We start from the raw sequence: 22224 nt of genomic DNA, 5'->3' as shown, positions 1-22224 counted from the left end.
GAAAAGTGATATAATATTCAGGAGCCCAAGATTGTGTTGGATGGTTCACATAGTTTTTAAAATACTTGTGTAATTTTCTTGGTGAATGTTAAAGATAACTTTATAGAAACTGTATGTTATACGCCAACAATTGCCCCCAAATTCTCGATCTTTGCTGTACTGTATCCCAGAGTCTTCTTTGTGGGCAACGATGGCACTTCAGTTCCATTTTCATTTTGACAGGTGTCAACAAGCTCACCAAAGGCAACAGAAACGTCTGTTTTACTTTGTTAAAGTGATATAATATTAAGAATCACAATAAATTGTCGAAAGAGTCACATAGTTTTGTCATTTTCTTGATCATTAAAATGATCCATATTATATGACCTTTAACATTTCACACTTGAAGCCACTAACAAAAGAATCACCTCACAGAAATTAATGTTACGTGCCATCAGGACCCCAAAATTCTTGATCTCTGATCCATTTTCATCTTGACAGGTGTCAAAATGACTCTCAAGTGTCATATAGGCATTTCTGATATTCAAATTAGATGACTACGATGTAATAAATAAAGCAGTCCTTTGACTCAAAATGAATAAATATGAAATACTGTGGCTCGTGTGGTAGAGCAGTTTTGGTTCAAATCACCTGTCAAAACGCCAGAAAGACCTGGATCCACTGTTTTATTGCTGTTAATGTAGAAAGAGTCTCTGGTTTTAGATTTCTGTTACTCAAAAGAACCAAAGAGACGCAGAACAATTTAATAAACCAGCTTTTAAACAGTATTCAAATGAGTGATGTTATGGTGAATGATGCAGCATCAGCCCATTAGAATGTGCTGGATCTCTGTCAGCTGGCTGAACTCTTCATCTTGTGGCAGGGAACCTTGGCTGGACAGAACTACACCACTGGAAGGCAAAACCACATGACAGCCAGCATCTGAAGCACACACGATAAGGTTTCATTACCATATATTTATTTTGCTCTTTTGAAGCAGCTGCTAAAACAAAAGGGCACTTGATTACTTTTTCCTTGATCAGTGTAGCATTCAATGCATCTGATTTGAAAGGGGGAGGAGAACCAGGACAATGAAATCCCTCCCAGGGAGAAGGGGGTAGCTGACATGCATACAAGGCAGGGAGGTTTGGATTCCTGAGGTGGGATCAGCCTGTCTCGTCTTCACAATAGACCCGTGAGAAAAGACAGATGCACAAAAGAGCTGAACGTGGCAGTCCATCCACTTGACCAGCTGACGTCCCCAGAGATGACGAGTTGGTTGCTTAGTCCTCCGCCTTCACAAAAGCTTCCTTCAGCATTGTACTCAATATTTGACAAAGTTGACACATCTGTTTATACTAGGAGTGAGCATAAACAGAGGAACATCTTTTTAAAGTGGCAATAAGTTTTATGTAGTTTTTTAAACAGCTCAAACTGCAATCTTTCCGCATCAGCACAAATGAAAAGCTTTTTTAAATTGTCTTTTCACTCACTTTGGCCATTTGTTTGTAAGCAAGGTCTGGGGTAGTTTTACATTTGTTGGTAGAATGTAAACAAATTTAGGTTAGAAAATATTGACAAACAACAAATTTGAGAAACATGTTTGTGAGTAAGTAACGAAAAATCAACTGTTCCATTTGATTTTAGGGTAGAGTGTTCAGAAAAAGAAAGGAGAAATACTGACTCATTTCAAACTAGCAGTTCCTGGACCAAAGCTTCTACAGGGGCTAACATTCAGTACCAACATGGAGCCGAAACCCATTCAAATATTGTAGCAGTGTTGAGCTTTATTTCTACAGAATCAAATTAAATCTGCACACGAGGAAAAATAACAAAAACAAAAAATAACAATTTCAATAAAATAAGTGTTTATCTCAAATTGAGATTTTGAGGGTGTAAGGAAAATGCTCGCTGTTGAAATTTTCATATGTTTTGTTTAATTTCAGGTGAAGTTAATCAATATGATAAAATAACAGATGAATGGTTGGAGAGAAATATTTTTGTTTTATTTTCATTGAAAGGTCTGAATAAATATCTGTTATTTAGAAGCAGCCTCTTGGTGCAAGTGTGACTTTAACCTTTTAACCTTTTAACTCTGTCTTAGTGAGCAGCACTGATTGGAGAGAGCTCTGATTAGGGACAACTCTCTTATGCATCTAATAATTTGAAGGCTTGATTGATCCAAATATGAATTCAGAGTGAGGGGCAAACCCAGCTGTGTGGCTATGTCTTAATAAAACCAGACATCATATCTGGGGTTCTTATTTGTTGTATTATCTCTGTGCTTTGATAAATGAGGATTAGCATTTTGCACAGAGCTGCTCCTGAATGGAGAAACAGCAGCACAGCAGGAAGCAGAAGGCCGGGAATCTGGGGATTACAAGAGGCTTTCTGCTCCCTAATTTGCTTTTAAAAGAGTCTTACCTTTGTTCTATTAGGTTCAGTTAGGATGTGCTGGAAGCTCGAGATTAGCACAGAGAATCGAGTTTGTGACAAAGCCGATTAGCTGCTGAAACAGGGCCAATGATGCTTTTGTTTAGAGAAACTGTTCCTGTCAGGCAGAGAAATATTTCCTTTCCTGAATTTAGAAGCTAATGTAAATATAAATGTTGGTGCTATGATATCCCTTAGTGCACAACGGCTAGAACAAGTTTTAGTTGTAAAGACAGGTGGAGGTTTGGAGCTCTCAAAATGAGAGATACAAACAGCTGTTTGAGCCCTTTACATGCTAAACTGTGACAAAATCTGAAATCAGCCAAATTCAACTGGGTGCCGGTTGTCTACTGCCATCTGCTGGGGGATATATATCACTGCTGGGCAGAGGTTACAATTTATAAAACAAATGAAACAGCTGTTATTCAAATACAGCACCGGTTCACAACAGTAGTAGTGCTTTATGTAATAGGTAAACAACTATACTATTCATTAGACAATGTTCTGTCGTGTCTTAACTTCCTTGCTGTGATATTTCTTTGTTTGAATGCTGACTGGGGCTTTTCTGCGTGGCACTATGGGTTTCAGCACACATAATTAACATAATTTCTAACCAAGAAATTAGGTTAGAGAGTCATTATAAATTGGCTATAAATATAAATGTGAGGGAGACAAAGTAGAATAGCAGTAGAGTAAAACATTATCGCATGGATTTTAAACTAAAGAGGTTAGATTAGTTGGTAAGAAAATCAGATTAACTAAAGACAGGATGACTGGTCTAGGGAGCACACTGCCCTCTAGCTGAGCTTCCACATATGGTGAAGAACTATAAACTTATTGGTTAGTAGATTATTTCTTCATTGTAACAATGCTTCTTGGCAAGAAATCTTATATTGTTAGAAAGCCTGTTTATTTCCCCTTAAAAGGTACAATATTTGTGGGTTGGCCAAAGGTTGAGTATTTGGGTATGAAATACTTGTCAAATCAATGCTAATGTCAATGAGCTGTGAATAGCAACCCATTCTTCAACCGGCATTTGTCACAACTCAGCCATTGTGGTTGCTGTTGGTCATTCTGGTATGACGTATTTATGGAGTTGAGGTTAGGGATGCAGGCAAGCCCTTCCATCCTCTCCTCTTCCAAATTCTGGAGGTAGTGTCTGATAAACCCTGCTCTGTGGGGCCAAGTGTTATCATCTTGGAGGATAGGGTTCGGTTGCACACTGTGGGGATATGGGATTGCCGCTGGTTGCTGAATCTCATCTTAAATTAAATACATTTTCTGACTTCAGATGACCTAAAAGGAAAGAAAGGAAGGAGGGAAGAAAAGAAAGCGGGACAGGACTCGGCATCTTAACTGAGCTGTCCAAAGCTCTCCCTATGTCTTCTTAATAATTTTGATTTCTTTCTAAACGTATTTCAGATATCTGCTGTCAGGCTTAGCTCCTTGACAAACTATGACTGGAGTTTAGTCTGAAGCTTTACTCATCACCCTCGTTGGAGAAATGGAGCTTGGATTTGTTTCTAGGCAGCGCTGGAGCAGCTGCTGAGGTAGTGATGCTCGTTCAGGTGGGCTGTACTTGTAGGATTTTGATTGCATCTCAGGGTTGGACATGAAATTGCGGGTTACTGGACCGTCGTGGACAACTGTACACCTAAACAACTGATGTGAATACAAGGCTTTTTAAGAACTAGCCCAAGAAACACACAGGCACAAGTGTATGTGTCATAGTCAAAAGTTGATTAAAAAAGGCAAAAATGAGTTCATAATTAAAAACTAATTTAATTTCATAGTCATTTCTGCCAGTGGGGTGTTCACTAGTTGCAATTCAACTTATATAGTGCCTCACAATATTTTCTTGGAAAACAAATTATATTTAAAATGGAATGAATAAAGTGTTAATGTTTAAACTATTTGTGCATATGTTTGCCACTATCTTCATCTCTCTTTTTTAATCAAAATTACCATCATCTTTTTTTTCAGGGTGATTGCTGCAAATATCAGACTGCTTAGATACACACGAAGACCTACCTGCTTCAGCTAACTCTTGATTTCTTTTTTGTCATCAACAATTTTTATTTATTTCATTTTAAACTTCAATAACAGAACTTAAGGATAACTACATAAATAAATAGTTTAAAAAAAACAAACAAACAAAAACAACAACAAAAACAAAGGAAAGTTATCCTATTCTTTCTTCGCACACCAATCCCCGCACCACCACTCTGTCATTACTCTTCTGTTCCTCAAGTTACAGAAAGCCAGCTTGTAAAGGGGGACCAAATACAATCATATTGATGCAATTTGTCTAATAAACCATAAGTCACTTTTTCGTAAGACGCCAACTTAGCCATTGTCTTTAGCCACTCTTCATAGGGAGGGGGGTTCTTTTTCCACCAATGTCTTAGCAGCACCCGTTTGGCTGTAGTAAGAGCCAGAATAATCCATCTTTTTGTATAACTGGAAAAATCTCCACCAGAAAGTTCTGTGGTTATACCAAGTATGGACAGTTTTGGTGAGATACCAAATCTCCTTTTTAAAACACTGAAAATTACCACCATTATATTTTCCCACCAATCCCGAAGTGCTGAACAGCTCCATAAGATAGGTAACTCTTGATTTCTAATGACCTATACAAGACTAAGAAAAAGAAAAAAAGTTCCTTATGTCATCACACATTTCACAGCTGTGATGAATAAAACACAAAAATGAACAGACAAAATCCAGATTTTTTTTTCCTTTATTGCCATTGTGCATGAACTTTGACACTACTGGTTACACAAAGAGGAGCTGATGAACACTCTGACCTGCCAGTGGTGTGCTCTGGTCATTGCTGGTTTTGTATCAGTTGATGGCTTTAACAACAAACTTCTTGCTGATTCAGCCTTCATGCTCAAAACCAAAGGAATGTGAGATGAGACATTTGTGTCAAAGAACGAAAAGACAACACCTTTTCTTTTTAAATTTTTTTTCCTATTATTGCACACATCTAGGTTACCAATGCCAAGTATATGTGGAACATTGGGAAAGCTAAAATTCTTGGTAAGGTGCTGAAATGTCTTTAGAAACCACGACATTGAACCTCCTTAAAAGCCTTGTATATACAAAATAACGTATATACAAAAGGAGTGTCAATACAGGGATTCAACAAATACACCAGTTATCCAAAGAAATGATGAGTAAGATGAAAATGCACTGGTTATTTACACTTGGCCATGTTCATGTCTGTTTGTAACATTGCACAGAAAACATGAAATGCTATGGTACTGTAGTTTGGTGGTAGCATCAGGGTGCCTACAGCATCCCATAATAATAATAATAACAGTGAAAACGAGGCCGGCCAGTGTAATGCTTTCTCTATGCATCATACAGCAGAAGGCGCTCTTGTAGCTGCAACCAAAGGTCTGAGTACAGAAACAAAGATCAAACATAATTTAGGAATCAATCACCTCTCATGCTCATATCTCATGGAATGGATTTCATTAGAACAGTAAGTTTCGAAGCTTACCAGAGTGGAGGGAAAGGTTGTACAAATATTCATTTTCAACTTGCACAAGAACTGTGTCATCCCAGACCAGGCGTCATGAATAGTGAAAATCAGACTTTGATCTGTCAGTCACAATTTACCTGGATTTATATATTTATTTACGCTTTTTTCTTAATTTTGGCCACCTGGGGGCAACAAAACAACTTACTCGTTAAGGGCAAAAGCTGCCTGTCACTGGCATGTTTTGTAGCTCTTGACCTACACTTGGAAAGATTGTCAGAATTAGAACAATACAGACCCTGTGGGAACATGCTTACCTGCAGTCCATCAACACGCCAAAAGCATGCTGCTTCTGGAAAACAGTGCTATGCATAGGTCAGTTGCTGCTTGTTTGAAAGCTTGGATTGAACTATAAATGAAGATACTACAGAGCTCACTCAGAGGAAAAACTACTTTCCAGGTTTTGGGAGTCACTGTAGCGATCCAAAAGAATGCTGCTGTCACTTCTACAGAGCGATAAAAACAGTAAGGTCACGTAGCTCATGCCTGAAAAGGGCTGACGTCTTTTGGAAGTGATGCAATCAGCAACCCATAATCATTAAGAGATATACCTCCATACATTTAACACTGCCTCCATGTGGCGGCTGACAACTGGAACATCTCCAGAGCTCTGAATTCCCTATTTAGACATTCAGTAGATGTGGTCCACTATTTAAAGTTCTCTCTGTCTGGATCTGACAAACACAAGTCCAATAATCATTCTCTCCTGGTTTTATCCAGCTTTTTATCATCTCTGTGTCCTATGGAGTAGTGAGGTCTGTCACTTAACAGCAAGCTTGCTGTGTCAAACCTCCAGGCTTGACTGAATATATTCTAAGATGTGGAAAACTAAACTTTAAAAAATGTTGTGGTAACGCATCTGGGTTATAAGTAAAAACAAGTTTATGCTGCTCACAATATTTTGGGTGGAAACCGCAATTACCCTTTGAGCAGCGGTCTATCTGCCAATCCAGTGGCAGTTTTACGTCCTCAAAGTTTTATTTCCTCAAAGACAGGTTGCATTTGAACATTTTCCTCATACTTTCACGTAGTGTTACTGCATCCTCATTGCTTTTGCTCCACCATCAGCCAATCACATTATCATTAAGCTTAACAGGCAAGCTCATCCCCATCAGTACATCCACAACAACACATGGCAGAGGTCACAACAGCCTTCACTATTTGCAGCCATGAGCTCAGGTCTAGTCACTGAACAGAAAAGAGTGATTCGTATATTAATGAAAATGTGAGGGAATAAATGTCAGGGAATCTGTTCTGCTTTTTATGGACATACATTCCAAATTACCTGAGTATAGACTCCGATTGTGAAATACCTGAAGCAAGATCTGACACCGTGTAACCATTTGAGGCCATTTTCTCCTTTTCTTCCAACGTTTTCCTTGTTGCATTTAAGTAAAAGCTCAACAACATGACCTGGACAGTGTAAACATCATCCTGTTCTTGTTGTCTTTCCTGTTCCATTTATAACACAGCCATAGAGTTTTAAACAAAGACTTTTCTTTCTTTTTATAGAGCTATATGTGGATATACATGTTTAAAGAGCTTATTCATACTGTGAATGTTGAAACAGAACACAACACATCATTTCATCAGAAATACACTACCAGCTTAAAATGCATGCCCCTCCCCGATCCATTGTGTTGCACTCCTCACTACGCCTGCATATGAACCCTTGAACTGTCAGGTCTCTTCCTGCCAACAGCAGCTCACTTATTATGCAGGACAGGAGGTTGAGGCAGCAAATCATATTGGTTGTGGTGGATATTCTGGACACTGTTGCTACGCCATGCAAAGATAGAAGGGCAACGGAGACAGTGGGCACAGAGAGACAGAGACCCCCTGGTGGAGCAGAAGGTGGTGTTGGTGAGAAAGTCAGTGGTGGTGCTCGATGGTTGCAAGTGTACATCCCAGAGACAGAGGCCAGCTCTGCTCAGGTCTAGCTGATGGCCGGGCTGTCTGTCTGGGACTCTGATGTCTCTGAGGGTGAGGCAGGCTCCTCTGGGGGATCATCTGTGCTGGTGCTCGTGGACACCTGAGTAGGGACACCATAGAATGACGTGGTTCCGTGTGGGTCAGAGCCAGAACCTGCTTCCCTGCTGTCCTCGTCTTCCTCGGGCTCTGATGCAAGGGTGAGTTGTAAAGAGCCAGGGAGTTTGACGGGACAGAAAGCTGAACCCGTTGGGATGAAATTCACTTTGTTTTTGTCAGGGCAGGAGAAGAGGGGTGCCGATGTGGACTGCCTGGAGCTGCACAAAAACATGTTCAGCGGAATTAAAGGGGGCAGCAGAGTACTGAGGAAATTCAGTATAAGTATCAAAGCATCTATACCTCATTTCCTCAAAAGCTTTAATCTTCTCACAGCCCTCTGGTGGTTCCCGCTTGAACATATAGCTGTTGTTGGGTTTGGGTGAGGAGGCAAACTTTGGCAGCGGTGAGCTGCTTCCATTGTCTGAAAACAGAAATATGATGCTTTTATCTTTTTTGGGATTGATTAGTAAAGACTATTCTCTGCAGTCATCTGCTCAAATGACACAGATCCACTGTGAATGCATATTTTATATAATAACTGATTAAAGTTTCGATTTCTACCAAAACTCCTGAGATATTATGACATTGGTGAGCAACTTCAAGTGTCTCCTCTCAGCTTTTCAGGAGAACACAGATACTTACAGAATACAGTTAAAAGACATGTTAGGTTAATGGGTGATTCAAAATTCTCCATGGATGGTACATAAAGTGCTGAACGTGTATAAATCAAAACACTCTACACTGAATATAAAATTGCCTTTATATGTCTGAAACTCTTTGAGGGGTCAGTAAGAAAATAAAAGCAGTGCATAAATATCGTTCCATTTCAAAGCACATATTTGCCCTTTTTGTGCCATGTCAATTTTGTACTGGTTTCTTTCAAAGATAATAAGATGAAAAGCAGATATTTCATAAAATCAACATTTCTTAAACGGGCACAAAGGACAAGATATATACAGGGTGGGCCATTTATATGGATACACTGTATAAATGGGAATGGTTGGTGATATTAAAGTCCTGTTTGTGGCACATTAGTATATGTGAGGGGGCAAACTCAAGATGGGTGGTGACCATGGTGGCCATTTAGAAGTCGGCCATCTTGGATACAACTTTTGTTTTTTCAATAGGAAGAGGGCCATGTGACACATCAAACTTATTGGTAATGTCACAAGAAAAACAATGGTGTGCTTGGTTTCAACGTAACTTTATTCTTTCATGAGTTATTTACAAGTTTCTCTTTGTTCACAGCCATTGACATGTGAAGAGGTTAACACGTGAGGAGCGGATCGAAATTGTGTTGATATCTGGTGAACGCAGTAACCGGGTCATTGCAGCAGATTTCAATGCAAGACACCCTACGAGACCACCCATCTCCCATGCTACAGTTAGCAAACTGCTTGCTAAGTTTCGTGAAACTGGTTCAGTGTTGGATTTGCCAAAATGTGGACGCAAGAAAACTGTCACTAATGAAGAAACATCAGTGGCTGTCCTAGCTTCATTCAGCAAGAGCCCACAGCGTAGCACTCGCCGCATGTCACTGGAGAGTGGCATTAGTCGAACATCCCTTCGGCGGATATTAGCTACTCACAAATGGCACCCTTACAAACTCCAGCTACTGCAGCATCTCAACGAGGATGACCCAGATCGGCGCACAGAATTTGCAGAATGGGCAAAACAAAAATTGGAACAGGACCCTCAGTTCACGCAGAAGATTTTGTTCAGTGATGAGGCAAACTTTTATGTGAATGGTGAAGTTAACAAACAAAACCACCGCTATTGGTCTGACACTAACACTGTGGTATATGGGGTACAACGATAGTGGGTCCATTCTTCATCAATGGAAACCTCAAGGCCACTGGATATTTGAAATTGCTACATGATGATGTGTTTCCCTCTTTATGCACTGAAGCTGGCACGTTCCCTGAGTTTTTCCAGCAAGATGGTGCACCACCACATTATGGGTGCCAGGTGAATGGCCCCAAGGTCTCCCGATCTGACCCCCTTAGACTTTTATCTTTGGGGTCATCTGAAGGCAATTGTCTATGGTGTGAAGATACGAGATGTGCAGCACCTGAAACTACGGATACTGGATGCCTGTGCTGGCATTTCTCCTGCGGTGTTGCTATCAGTGTGTGAAGAGTGGGAGAAGAGGGTTGCATTGACAATCCAACACAATGGGCAGCACATTGAACACATTTTATAAGTGGTCAGAAACTTGTAAATAACTCATGAAAGAATAAAGTTACGTTGAAACCAAGCACACCATTGTTTTTCTTGTGACATTACCAATAAGTTTGATGTGTCACATGGCCCTCTTCCTATTGAAAAAACAAAAGTTGTATCCAAGATGGCCGACTTCTAAATGGCCACCATGGTCACCACCCATCTTGAGGAGTTTGCCCCCTCACATATACTAATGTGCCACAAACAGGACTTTAATATCACCAACCATTCCCATGTTATTACGGTGTATCCATATAAATGGCCCACCCTGGAGATTTATTATTATTGTTATCCCTATTTGCTAAAAGTCAACCGAAGTATAATAAAGATTCTATGTGTGTGTCTGACTTATAAAATGTGTGACTTATCAAAAAAGTCTAACTGGGTATACTGTGATTGACAAAAACAGAGTTTTAAAGAGAAAAACAAGAAAGAAAGTATTCCTCTGTATTTTAATTAAAAGGGGGATTATTTTAAAATGAAGGCTCATGTGAGAATATGCTAAAGACAAATCTAATTTAATTACAATTACATAAACTAAATGAAACATGAAGTCAATTAGAAGCATATGTGACTGAATGTTAAAATGTGATGGAGTTTCTTTGTTAAGAATTAAAAGATATGAGGTTCTTCCCTTTTGTCTTCTGCGAGATGAGCAGTTCAGAAGATGGGATCTTAAGAGGTCACAGCTGCAAATTCCAACGCTGGAGTGATCAACTGATGCCAAACTGTGAACCTGCAAATTGGTTTGTATATTTTTGGCTTTTCCTCTGCTCAGTTTTTGCCACATTAGATGATTAATTCAGAAGGATTTTGGTTTACACCATACGGCCACTGAATGCCAAGGGTATGCCGGTTTCCTGTTGGGTGGTTATCATCAACTCGGTATACAGAGATAAGTGCATCCATTTATTCGCTCCAACCATTCTCCTCAAAAGGATCAGAACATAATTAGCATTAGCTCAGACTAGGTTAATTAGATAAATGCAATTCAGTTAATTTGATTATTATACACCGAGCTGTACTTTTATTAAATTTTTGTTAAATTGTTTTAATAAAATATCTTGCAACTAAAGTCTAAATTGTGGACATTTACTTTTTAACTCCTTGTGAAACAGTAAAAGTAAAAACCTGAGTATAAAGTTCATTTCAGTGTAAATAGCTTTGACAGGTTGCTCCAACCCTTTTTTATTGTTCAATTTCAGGTAACAAACTATGTTATGGTGCTTGTGGGCTTGGCGGTAGTCAGATGTGGATTAGACGGTTCTGTGAATTGTACAGGGACAAGTACTGCTGCCTATTGCTGGGTTTTGATATGGATGAAGCTTTACTGTTTGAGGTGTTGCCTACTTGAGGCGACTTGTGATTTGGCACTATATAAATAAAATTGAATTGAACTGCAAAAAAACTCCCCACTGCTGGACCGCGATTCATAAGTCTTGTCATCAGATATTGATGTTTCTTTCATATATAACACAAAAAAATGAGACAAATGCTTAATTCCCAACACAACTAACTATCCCTAAGATGCTCAACCCATGTTGCTGTCTGGATTATTGTTGAAGTCCTAAATTATCACCTTTAAAATGTTTGTGTTAATGACATGATGTACAGTAAGGCATGCACTGAGCGCAACACTAACTGAGAGACTGAACAAACGACATACTCAGTTCAAATCAGCACAGAAGACTTTTACAATACACAGGCATCTACCTGAAATGTATTTATTTAATCTATCGTCATTGATATTATTACACAACCTCCAAAACAAGAATGGTTTTAAAGGTGGAGGCAACTGATATTTTTTGCTCCAAATTTTTTCTGTCTGTTTTGCAGTTGACTGGGGTCAGTGTCACTCCCGGTAGCATGAGGTGATATCTGGTGACATCTAGTGTCCAGCACTAGAACTGCCCTACTGGCATTTGTCGCAGAATATCAAAATTGGTAGGTCCACCACTGGTGCTCTGTGTTTTTCACAGATAAGAGCAGGTTCACCCTGAGCACATGTGACAGACATGCAAAGGTCTGGAGAAGCCACAGAATGTTCAATTCAATTCAATTTTATTTATATAGCGCCAAATCACAACATAAGTCGCCTCAAGGCGCTTCTGAATGTTGCCCGTAACAAAGTGACTGGTATGTCGGTGGGTCAGTGATGGTATGGGGCAGCATATGGATGGAGGGATGGATAAACCTTTACAGGCTTGGCAACAGCACTTTGACTGCTATTATATTGGGATGACATCTCTGGACCCATTGTCAGACCCTACATGCTAGTGCAGTTGGTTCTGGTGCATGACAATGTCCAGGCTCATGTGGTCAGAATATGCAGGTAGTTCCTGGAGGATGAAAGACTGGCTTCCATGCTCCGCTAACCTAAATGAAGAAGAAGACCACTGGGACATTATGTTTTGGTCCATCTGACGCCATCGAATTGCAGAACATCTCAGTCCAGAAACCCGGTGATGCCCTGGGTCATATCTGGGAGGAGATCCCCCCCAGAACACCATTTGTTGACTCATTAGGAGTATGCCTCCATGCATACAAGCACATGAAGGCCATACAAACTGCTGACAACAATTTGAGTTTCTGCAATGAAATTTCACCAAAATGGACTAGTGGCAGAGAATTTTGAATTCACACCTCTATAGGTTTAAGTTTCCATTATCATCAAAAGATGTTACATAACCAATATAGGCTATGGTCTGCATTTGATTTACTCCATTGCTTTGCAATACTGTAGAGTTTTCGTGATCTCCTCCAGGATCTGGTCAGGATAGGAACAAATCCCTTGACCCCAGCAGCTACTTTTTGTGGACACTTCAGTAGGACCTTAGCGTTGCTTACCTTTATCTCGGTCATATAGTAGATCATCTGTGGAGTAAGGACTGCCATCATGTGATCCCAGTGGGCAGGCTGGCGAGGGGGATGGTGACAGGCTAGAGCAGCTGCTGGACCGGCCAGGAGCTGAGGGGGTCTGGGTGTCCACACTGCGGGTGCTGCTGCTGCGCTGCTGTGGAGGGAAAGGTGCTCGTCGCCCATCGGGAACCTCCAGGGACTGCAGAGAAAACAATATAAGATTCAAAGCTCAGTCAAGAGATGGCAGTGACACAAGTCACAGGTTTACTAAAATACCATGCTGAAAATGGAAACTGAGCCCCACCTTAAGTTCCTCCTTATCTCCATTGTCTTTAATGAAGACCTTCTCCAGCTCATGGTTGATGCCTTCCATGCTGCTGGGCACCCTGGAGATCGAGGGCTTTGGCACAGTGATGTTGGACAGTGGCATCTGGGCAGACTTCGACATGGAAAACTGCTGCAGCGAGCACACGCACACACCCACACACACACACACACACACACACACACACCTCCAGCTTCACTATAGCCACTTCTCAGCTCCGTAATGTCTCTTTTCCACTAGTACCTACTTGGCTCGACTTAATTCAATTTTGGGGTTTTGTATTAGGTGGGATTACCTGGTACCAGGTACTGTCTGAATAACGGTTCAGCCAGGGTTCCAAGCAAGCAACCCATTTATGAAACCCGGCAACAGGGGAAATGGCTGTACAAAACCCAACACCACAGTCCCTCTATATCAGGGGTTCTTAACCTTTGTTACCTCGGGGCCCAACTGTTCCACCACAAAGTGGCTCGGGGCCCACTCAGATATTAACACTGTATTGAATAAACTGATGTTGCTCATCAATTTATTCAGTACAGGTGATTTATATTTAATAACTAAATCAAATGTACTTGATTTTAACAGCTAAAACCTTGTAAAATAAACATGATGATGCAATGCAAGAATCACAAAGACATTTATTTATTATGTGCAAGTGAACCTGCACATAAAACAAAATGCCAAACAGGTTAACAATACATGGAACAAATCAAACTTCAAGTAGAAATTGAAAGATTCAAGTCAGGCGTAATAACACAAAAATAATGAATAATTCAATTTTACTCCAGCAAAAGAGACCAGGACAAAATGGGAAAATAGAAATTGGATAAATATTGTCTTGATAAAATAAATACATTCAAAATAATTTTCTAATTAAACGAATAAATAAACAGTTTTAAAACTTAAAGTGCAAATGAAAACAGGGCTCGCAAAATCGCTAGCCCTGGGACGTCGGGCTAGCGATTTGTCCAGTCGGGCTACCAAAATCTATCTCTGCCCTGCCCGTCGGCCTATCGTAGGAAGGAAAAATATATGTCAATGCTTTTGCATTCTTTCAGAAATGTAGCTGGGTAATTATGTCATTGGCATCGGTGAGCCACTGTCAATATGTGACATATTGAAATCGCGTTTGAATTTTCTTCTTTTTTGCTTTCACTTTGCAATCCCGCGAACTGTGTATAGAGAGCGACAGCACTGATTGGTGAGTGACGATAATTTGTGCACCAATTCCTCTGACATCGTCTTATCAATCGTTAGCTTACTATGGAAACATGACAAGTGAAATCTCCCGCAGCTTAAACATGTGAGAGGTTGATCGCGCAGAGAATCGCTGAGTTTATGTGAGTCCGTGTGTAAAAGCAGCAGGATATATATTTTAGTTCTCCTGAGCCAGATAAGACAGGTCAGGGTGAAGAAGTGACAGCCAAAGAAAAGCTTACCACAAAACAGAAAAGTTATGACAAATCAGACTATAAGGCAAAAAGAAACTGCAGCTTTATGGTTTCATGGACAAAAGAATTTCTGTGGCTGCAATATGACGAGCTAAATAACCAGGGGTGCACATAAGTGGTCCGCAGGTGCACATTCGCTGTCAAAATAAAAAACACGCACAAGAGAAGTTTTTCTGGAGGAGGACAGACATTTGTTTAGAACTCTTAAAGATGTCGAAGAAGCTCCTTTAAGCAATTACTTTGGTTTTCCTCCACCTCCAAAGAAATGTCAGGAGTCCGAACCACAAAAGAAGCGCGTATTCTCGGAAAAGTGGTTGCAGGAGGTGAGCTGGCTTCAAACAAATGATGAACGCACAGAGATGTGGTGCAGAATGTGCCGTTAAAAATCCCACTCTAGGACAAAAACAGCTTTTTATATGGACGCAAACGCGCGTTGCAACTTCTTATCTGGTGCGCATCTTTTATTTTGACAGCGAATGCGCACCTGCGGACCACTTATGTGCACCCGTGTAAATAACATAATGTTCTGCCGGGTGTGTTGTTGGTTTTCTCTCTTTTTCTGAGTCGACAAGCGCCTTTGTTACTGGGACCAGTAATTTTAAGAAAGGCCCCCATTAGAACCCATGAGAAATGCAAGAAATGCATTATTGCTCAGTCTGCAATATCTTTCCCAGAACAAACACCAATTGCAAATAACATACTAAAAATAAACCTGAAAAATCTGTTTAGAACAGCTACTATGTTGCAAAGAGTGAACTACCACTGGCAAAATGCAGCAGTCTGTGCAAACTTCAAAAAGCAAACGGCCTCGATCTTGGTTCCACTTGTCTCTTACCCGTGACTTCAGTGGAAATGTCAAATTCAGGATCTGACACAGACTGATCCATGTCCTACACAGTTCTTACAAGTTCATAGAAATTTCTGTTCAATTAGAACCAAGTATTTGAGTTGATGATTGTAATTTTTATACAAGTTGTAATTTGTGTTTCAACTATTTTTTGATTAATGTTTTGTTTCCTTTACAATATTATACTTTAATGTATAATATTGTAAAAGAAACAAAACATCAATCAAAAAATTGCTCTCTTTTTTTATTCGGGCTACTTAAATTTATTTTGGGCTACCAAAAACTGAAGAGTCCCTGCCCGAAGGGCTACCAGGGATTTTGAAATTTTGCGAGCCCTAGAAAATATAGCCTTATGCCTATGAGTGAATCTGAAAGTTGCTTCAGCAGTAAACCTTTTTTTCATTGGCAGAACCAGAAGTTACTCTTTATATTTGAGACAAATGAACAACAACAAACAGTCACAACAGCCCATTTTTATGTTCACCTCTTAATGAGACACTAGAGCCTGCCTCTGAGACCTAATCAGATCCAGCCTGGGTGGAATAGGGGAAAGGCTCACTCTCAGAGCAACACTGGAAGCTACTCTGAGTTCGTTTTGGGCTTTGGTCTTGGTTGTGGCCAAGCTGTGGGAAGCTGTACTGTAATTGAGGTCTATATGACAAACACCCAGAGACTGAGCAGTAGGTATAGCATTGACTTGACATTCTCCATTGTTGTGTTGCATATAGCAAAAGACACAAATGATACAAATAATGTCACTGGACTTTTGGCCACATTGCTAGAATAACCCCAAGTACACCGAGGTAATGGAAAACGGCTGAAACAGAGTGAAGTCGAGTCGATTTGAGCCGAGCAGGGCTTTCGTACCCTTTCCAACAATACCTACTCAATTTGGCTCATTTTCTATTACAATCAAGTACCACCTAATGTGCGTGGGGTCATTATAGCAACGCAGCCAAATGTCCTGTTACATCATTTGTATGTGACACAGATGACAAAATAAAAGCAGGATGTCGAGGCAATGACATTGGTGTTGCTTGGTCTGTGGTTTTTTGTCAGCCTCAGGGACCACAGTGTTGTTTGTTGTGCAGCCATTTGTCTTGTTGTCTGGCGGTTTTGATTTTCGTGAAGGTGAGTGATGCCACTGACTAGCCAATCGGTGGCATGCAGTCTGACAAGGTCACATTTGCAGATATGTTTCACTTGTCTTTATGTACATTTTAACTTCTTTATTTTTTACATTCATTTAATGTATGGCCATTACAGGACACTTGGCTCTTAAAATCAAAGTCTGCTTGACAAGGTTATCAGAGATACCTGAGAGTGGATGACTGAGGTGAAGATGGCTGATGGTACTAGTCAGGGCAGGGTGCTGATGCTGTAATGTACTTGGAAGAGTCAGCCTTTACTGAGGGGTTCTTCTTTACTGTGCTGGAGCTTTGCACTCTGCTGGAATTACAAAGGAAAACACAAGAAGCTGTGAGAGCAGACACCATGAAATGGTGACATACAACAGTCACAAATTTGAACACGATGTGACCTTGCACAGTAGTTACAGACTGAAACCACACAGCCAGACAAATCTCTTTACATTCACCTCAGTCAGCCACTCATCACTTCCCTTTCTGTAGTGAGCAAAGCTCCAAAATGAAGTAATGGAATATGCCAGCACTAGTCCACCAAGTAGAGCAGGGCGATATGGCCAAAAATATTTATCACGATATATATTTGAAAATTTGCGATAACGATATAACTGACGATATAATTGATGCGAGACAAAATACAACTCCACAACATTACTAGCGCAAAAAGACAACCTTCCATTTATTTTCACTTAAACAAGAAGCTGGTTTTTATGTACATTAAAGCTTTATAAAAATGTAACAGTGCAAATGCAAATTCCTTGCTGAAAGTTTAACCAAAAGGCATTTCCAGTAGAAACTGGGCTGACATATCCTGAGCATAACCATGTATAATATCCACTGAAGTTAAAAAGAGGTGCTTTGCAACATTAAACTGCAGTGTGCAGTACATATTTTTCGGACCATAAGGTGCACGGGATTATAAGGCACATTAAGCGAAACAAAGCAGTCAGATAAATCAAACTTTATTAAACTCATTCTTCTTGCTTCCTCCACTTCTGTACCATTGATTCATTAATGTTGATTCTCATGCCAGCTGCTCTATTCCCATGTTGTTGCAGTATATTAATGACTAACCTCGTATTGTGGATGGATTATCTCAGTTGTTCTCCTGACTGAAGTTTGGTCCGTTTACAGCATCCTGCCATGCGATTGCATTTGTCTCTAACCTATCAGGAACCTTCACGTTAACTTTTATAGAGTGGAAAAGTGTTAGTGTTCATCCTCCAGCTTCACTGTTTATGTTATGCTAACATAGCTGTGTCACTAGCGATCACGTAGCACATCATTATATACCAGCTAGCCCAACTTCAGTAACCTCTACAAACGTCACTGCTGTTTAGTTTTCTGTCTTCATTTATGTTGGAAGTGATAGCAGAGCTGTACGCTTGAATTTTTTCAGAAATCTCTCAGTCAGAACATGCTATAGAGATTGAAAATGTGACGTCATTCCTGGGATAGAAACCGCAAAGGATTCTGGGAACTCGTGGCAAGCGGTACTAGCAGCACGCAGGCTTTCAATTGAAATCAGTCACTCAGCGATAAAAAGAAACACAAAAATGTCAAGAAGCTGTTGTATTATTAACTGCAATAGCCGGTCGCATGACAGCCACGGGAAGCCGACGGGTAAAGAGATCGGTTGTTATCGGATTACGTCGTTGAAGAGAAATTGTTAGCCATGTTTCCGAAGTAACAAAGAGCCGACGGATGGCCTGGATTGCAGCCATTCGAAGACCAAATATAACGTTCCAGAACACTCCAGCTCACATGTTAGTCTGCTCCAAGCATTTACACAAAGGTAAGTCTTCTAGTAGTTATTACGTAGTTTATCATAACATATTTGTAACCTACATCAACAATTAAGTGTTATATTGATTTGAATTGAATTCGTTGCTGCTTTGTTCACTGTGGCTTTGCGGGCTAATGTTTGTTGTGTAGGAAAACCAGCCTACAAAATGCTGGAATGCGATCCAGACTGGGCCGCCCTCTATCAACCTGGGTCATACCGAGTTTAAAGCTGCTACCACAGCCAGATTTGATCGGTTAAGAGAGAGAGCGATATCAAAACAGCCACAAAAAGTCCCGCATGTATGTGCCCAAGTGTTGTACTGAAGCAAGCAAGTGATGAATAACTGTTTTCCAGTATGTTGCTTTGCTATTTTTTTTTTTGCATTGTTGATTTGTTTTTTACCGAAGCAGCTGATAAAGCATAATCAAATACAATTTTGCCTCTTTCTTGTAAGATTCTATAATAGAATCAAACAATAATGCCAGTTATAAGTAAAGACAATAAATTGAATTACAAAACACTCATTTTACTTCTATTAGATCTGAAAATGTTGTGTAACACTACAACCTGAAACGACAAATAGATTGCGTTAGCCTGTACAGGAGATAAAGGAAAAAAAATTAACAACAGCGGTGAAATGGAACAGTCCAAATCACCAAAGTAAACTGGACCTGGGCTTGTTGCAGGGATCTAAAGTTACTAAACATTTTGTGAGTGTATGCACTCACACTTAGGACCATATAATAATAAATATGTCCGTGATGAAAGTTGGGCAGCACGCTAACGTCCTTACTACACTCTCTATGCTCGTATGGGTCTGACCCTTTCACGCCTTTGATTTTTTTCCTCGTCCTTTTTTTTGCCTTTTCGTCAAGTCTGTCTTTGTACGGCCCTGCTGTGTTCTCCGTCGTTTTGTACATCACTGTTTTTGGGGCAAATAAAATGCAAGTAGGGATTAAAACCGCAGAATTAATGATTACCGGTGCTGGAAATACTAGCACTTGATGCAGTGTTTTGATTTTGTTGCCACGGGTACCCACAAAGCAATGCGCGAAAGTCACGTGGTCTGTCAATCTCTATATCATGCTTAGGTAACAAGCAAAACTAGCGAGCTAACTTCCGCTAACTTCTAACTCTGTTAAATGTAATAAATTCTGTTTTCATGGATGCCTGGATGTCAAACTTCATAGTTACACCTGGTAAAGCAGCAATGCTGATCGTTTTATTAAAGATGAAAGAATTTAGACAGTTTTTAACTCTCATGATGTCTTGCAGTGTTCGTTTGACCTGGACCAGTATATGGGAGTTTAGGACCCAGATTACTCCCAGATTTACGAGCACCTTAGTCCGACAAATACGAAATAACGACGGCCCGCTTGCATGTTCTACAAAAAAATAGTGCTTTTGGGTATCTGACGGACAAACACCAAACCAGTTCCACATCACTGAAGCTGCACCATTTTTACAAACCAATTCTGGTTCATCCGTTTCACTCAACGATCCGCTTTCCCCCATTCTCCACCTGTTGCCTCCCCACCTTCGGTTACCGTTCCCGACCCTTTCCTCATCCGGCCGTCTTTTTCGGACATGTGCGTATGAAAACAAATGCACTGCGCATGCGCGTTTTACCCATCTTCTATCGCAATATTTCATTTTCTTATCGTTGCCTAACATTCTACCGGTATTACCGTGAACGGTATAATATGGCCCAGCCCTACCACCAAGTCATATAATTCAGTATCAGATGGATTAGTAGTCTAACGTGTGATAATTTTATCAGAAATCAGCTTCTATAGAAAGCTAAACTTCAGACTTACCCCACAGTAGGGCTGCTCAATTAATCGAATTTTAATCTCGATTACGATCTGGGCTTTCAGCGATCATTAAAAATGACGGAGCCGATTATTAGCCCCTCCTCGTGCTTTACTCTCGCGCTGCTCCGTGTGGCAAATCGAGCGCACCTCTCTGCATTTCGAACACGCGTCACAACAATTAAGAGGACCCGAGGGAAGCTCGGAAAGCTAAGCAGAAGTTATTTGGAGAGGAGAGTGACTGCCGTTGGTTGAAAAGAGGTAAAAAAACTTCAGTGGTGTGGAAACATTATGGGTTCAGTCAGACGTGGATCAAGTAGACACAGTGTGTAAACTTTGCTACAGTGTCGTAGCTGCACCACAGAGCAACACTGCAAAGTTCACTAAACATAGATGTTTACATTTTTCATTTATTTTTTATATTGCAAACATTTGCACTGTTATCAGTATTTGCACACTATTTTATATTATTTTTGACAATCTTTAAAGTCATTATTCAACACATTGTTATTGTTAAATAAATATCGTCAAATAATCGAGATCTCAATTTCAGTGAAAATAATCGTGATTATCATTTTTGCCATAATCGAGCAGCCCTACCCCACAGTCAGTCATACTAAAGTAATTAATCAGAGATTAAACAATTAAATAACAGAAAAGTTTCTGTTTTTCAATTACAATAGACTTTTTTTTTTCAATGAGCAACTCGAAATTTTTCTGAAATGTTGCACATTTATTTCTTACAATTTAAACTCAAAGAGTTGTGCTGACAGATTTCTTTTTGACAGAAAGGGCAGTTACACTGGTTCAACCAATTTAAGATTAAAGTGGGTTGTATGTAGCCAACAATGTAAAATGAGTTTGATATTCCTGGTTTAGAGACTATATGACAGTGAGTCTTCTCTCGTGAATAGCTTTTTAAAAAGGGCAACAAGGGTTGTAGACATTTGTGATTTGCTCAATTTCTCAATTTCAGCTTCATATTAAAGCTTATAGCTGATAGTTCTGCCTATCAAAGTAAGGACCATTTCCTTTCAAGCGTTTAGTATCATTCCTCTTTGAACTCGTCAGCACTGCCTCAGGATGCAGAGCAAATTGAATGGTCTTCTTTCTTTCGCGTTTCGTCACTCCAACATCCAGGTGTCTGAACACAGCAGCAGATTAATAACTGTTAACTTAAAACTGTTTTCCCTACAACACCTCAATGAGTGTGTGTTATGAAATTGTTCTGACTAGCAATAACTCTCAACATCTTAGTCAAGACGTGGAATAAATAAGTAAACCTGCCTTTTCCTAAACCATAATGAATTTATCTCTTCTGGGGATAACAGATTCATAGAATATATGAAGTGTGTGGGCTCACCTGTGTGGATTTATCTTTCAAATAAGATGAGTAGTGCACATGTGGATCTCAAGGTCACCGTTCAGTTATAGTGTCCAGAGAGTAAGTCCACAGAATAAAACCTAATCTCAAAATAAAAAAGTAAAATTCATTAAAATCTCTGTAAAACATTAAAATGATATTCCAGATGATTATTTGCTATCCATATTTGTTCCACTGTGCAACATGAGTTGCATTATAGTATGAAGACTTCTTGTATCTGTGCTTGCAGAGGAATTATCCATGATGCCAGAGATAATTACATGGTCACAGCTGCTCCAAGACAAACAAATCAAATCAAACTAAAAAAAAATGTTAAAATACATTTTCAATACAGGAAACAAATGGTAAATGGTATGCTTTTCTAGTCCCTAAGGACCGCAAAGCGCTTTACACATCCAGTCATCCA

At 39.9% G+C, this 22224-nt stretch overlaps 1 protein-coding gene across 1 annotated transcript in view; it reads right to left on the bottom strand.

Annotated features, from left to right (window-relative positions):
- Positions 1-5151: 5151 nt before the first annotated feature.
- Positions 5152-22224, bottom strand: part of glcci1a (glucocorticoid induced 1a) — a gene marked incomplete at its 5' end in the record, with an annotated part of 31531 nt that continues 14458 nt past the window's right edge. Inside the window, 6 exons of the mRNA XM_042228920.1 lie at positions 5152-8205; positions 8288-8408; positions 13058-13268; positions 13374-13526; positions 21522-21578; positions 21798-21844. Of these exons, the coding sequence (XP_042084854.1) occupies positions 7896-8205; positions 8288-8408; positions 13058-13268; positions 13374-13526; positions 21522-21578; positions 21798-21844 (899 nt within the window). The remainder of the gene's footprint in view (positions 8206-8287; positions 8409-13057; positions 13269-13373; positions 13527-21521; positions 21579-21797; positions 21845-22224) is intronic.

The sequence above is a fragment of the Haplochromis burtoni genome, unplaced genomic scaffold (genome assembly GCF_018398535.1).
Source record: "Haplochromis burtoni strain Fernald_Lab_line unplaced genomic scaffold, NCSU_Asbu1 Contig_366, whole genome shotgun sequence".
Taxonomy (NCBI): domain Eukaryota; kingdom Metazoa; phylum Chordata; class Actinopteri; order Cichliformes; family Cichlidae; genus Haplochromis; species Haplochromis burtoni.
This window is presented reverse-complemented; position numbering and strand designations above follow the sequence as displayed.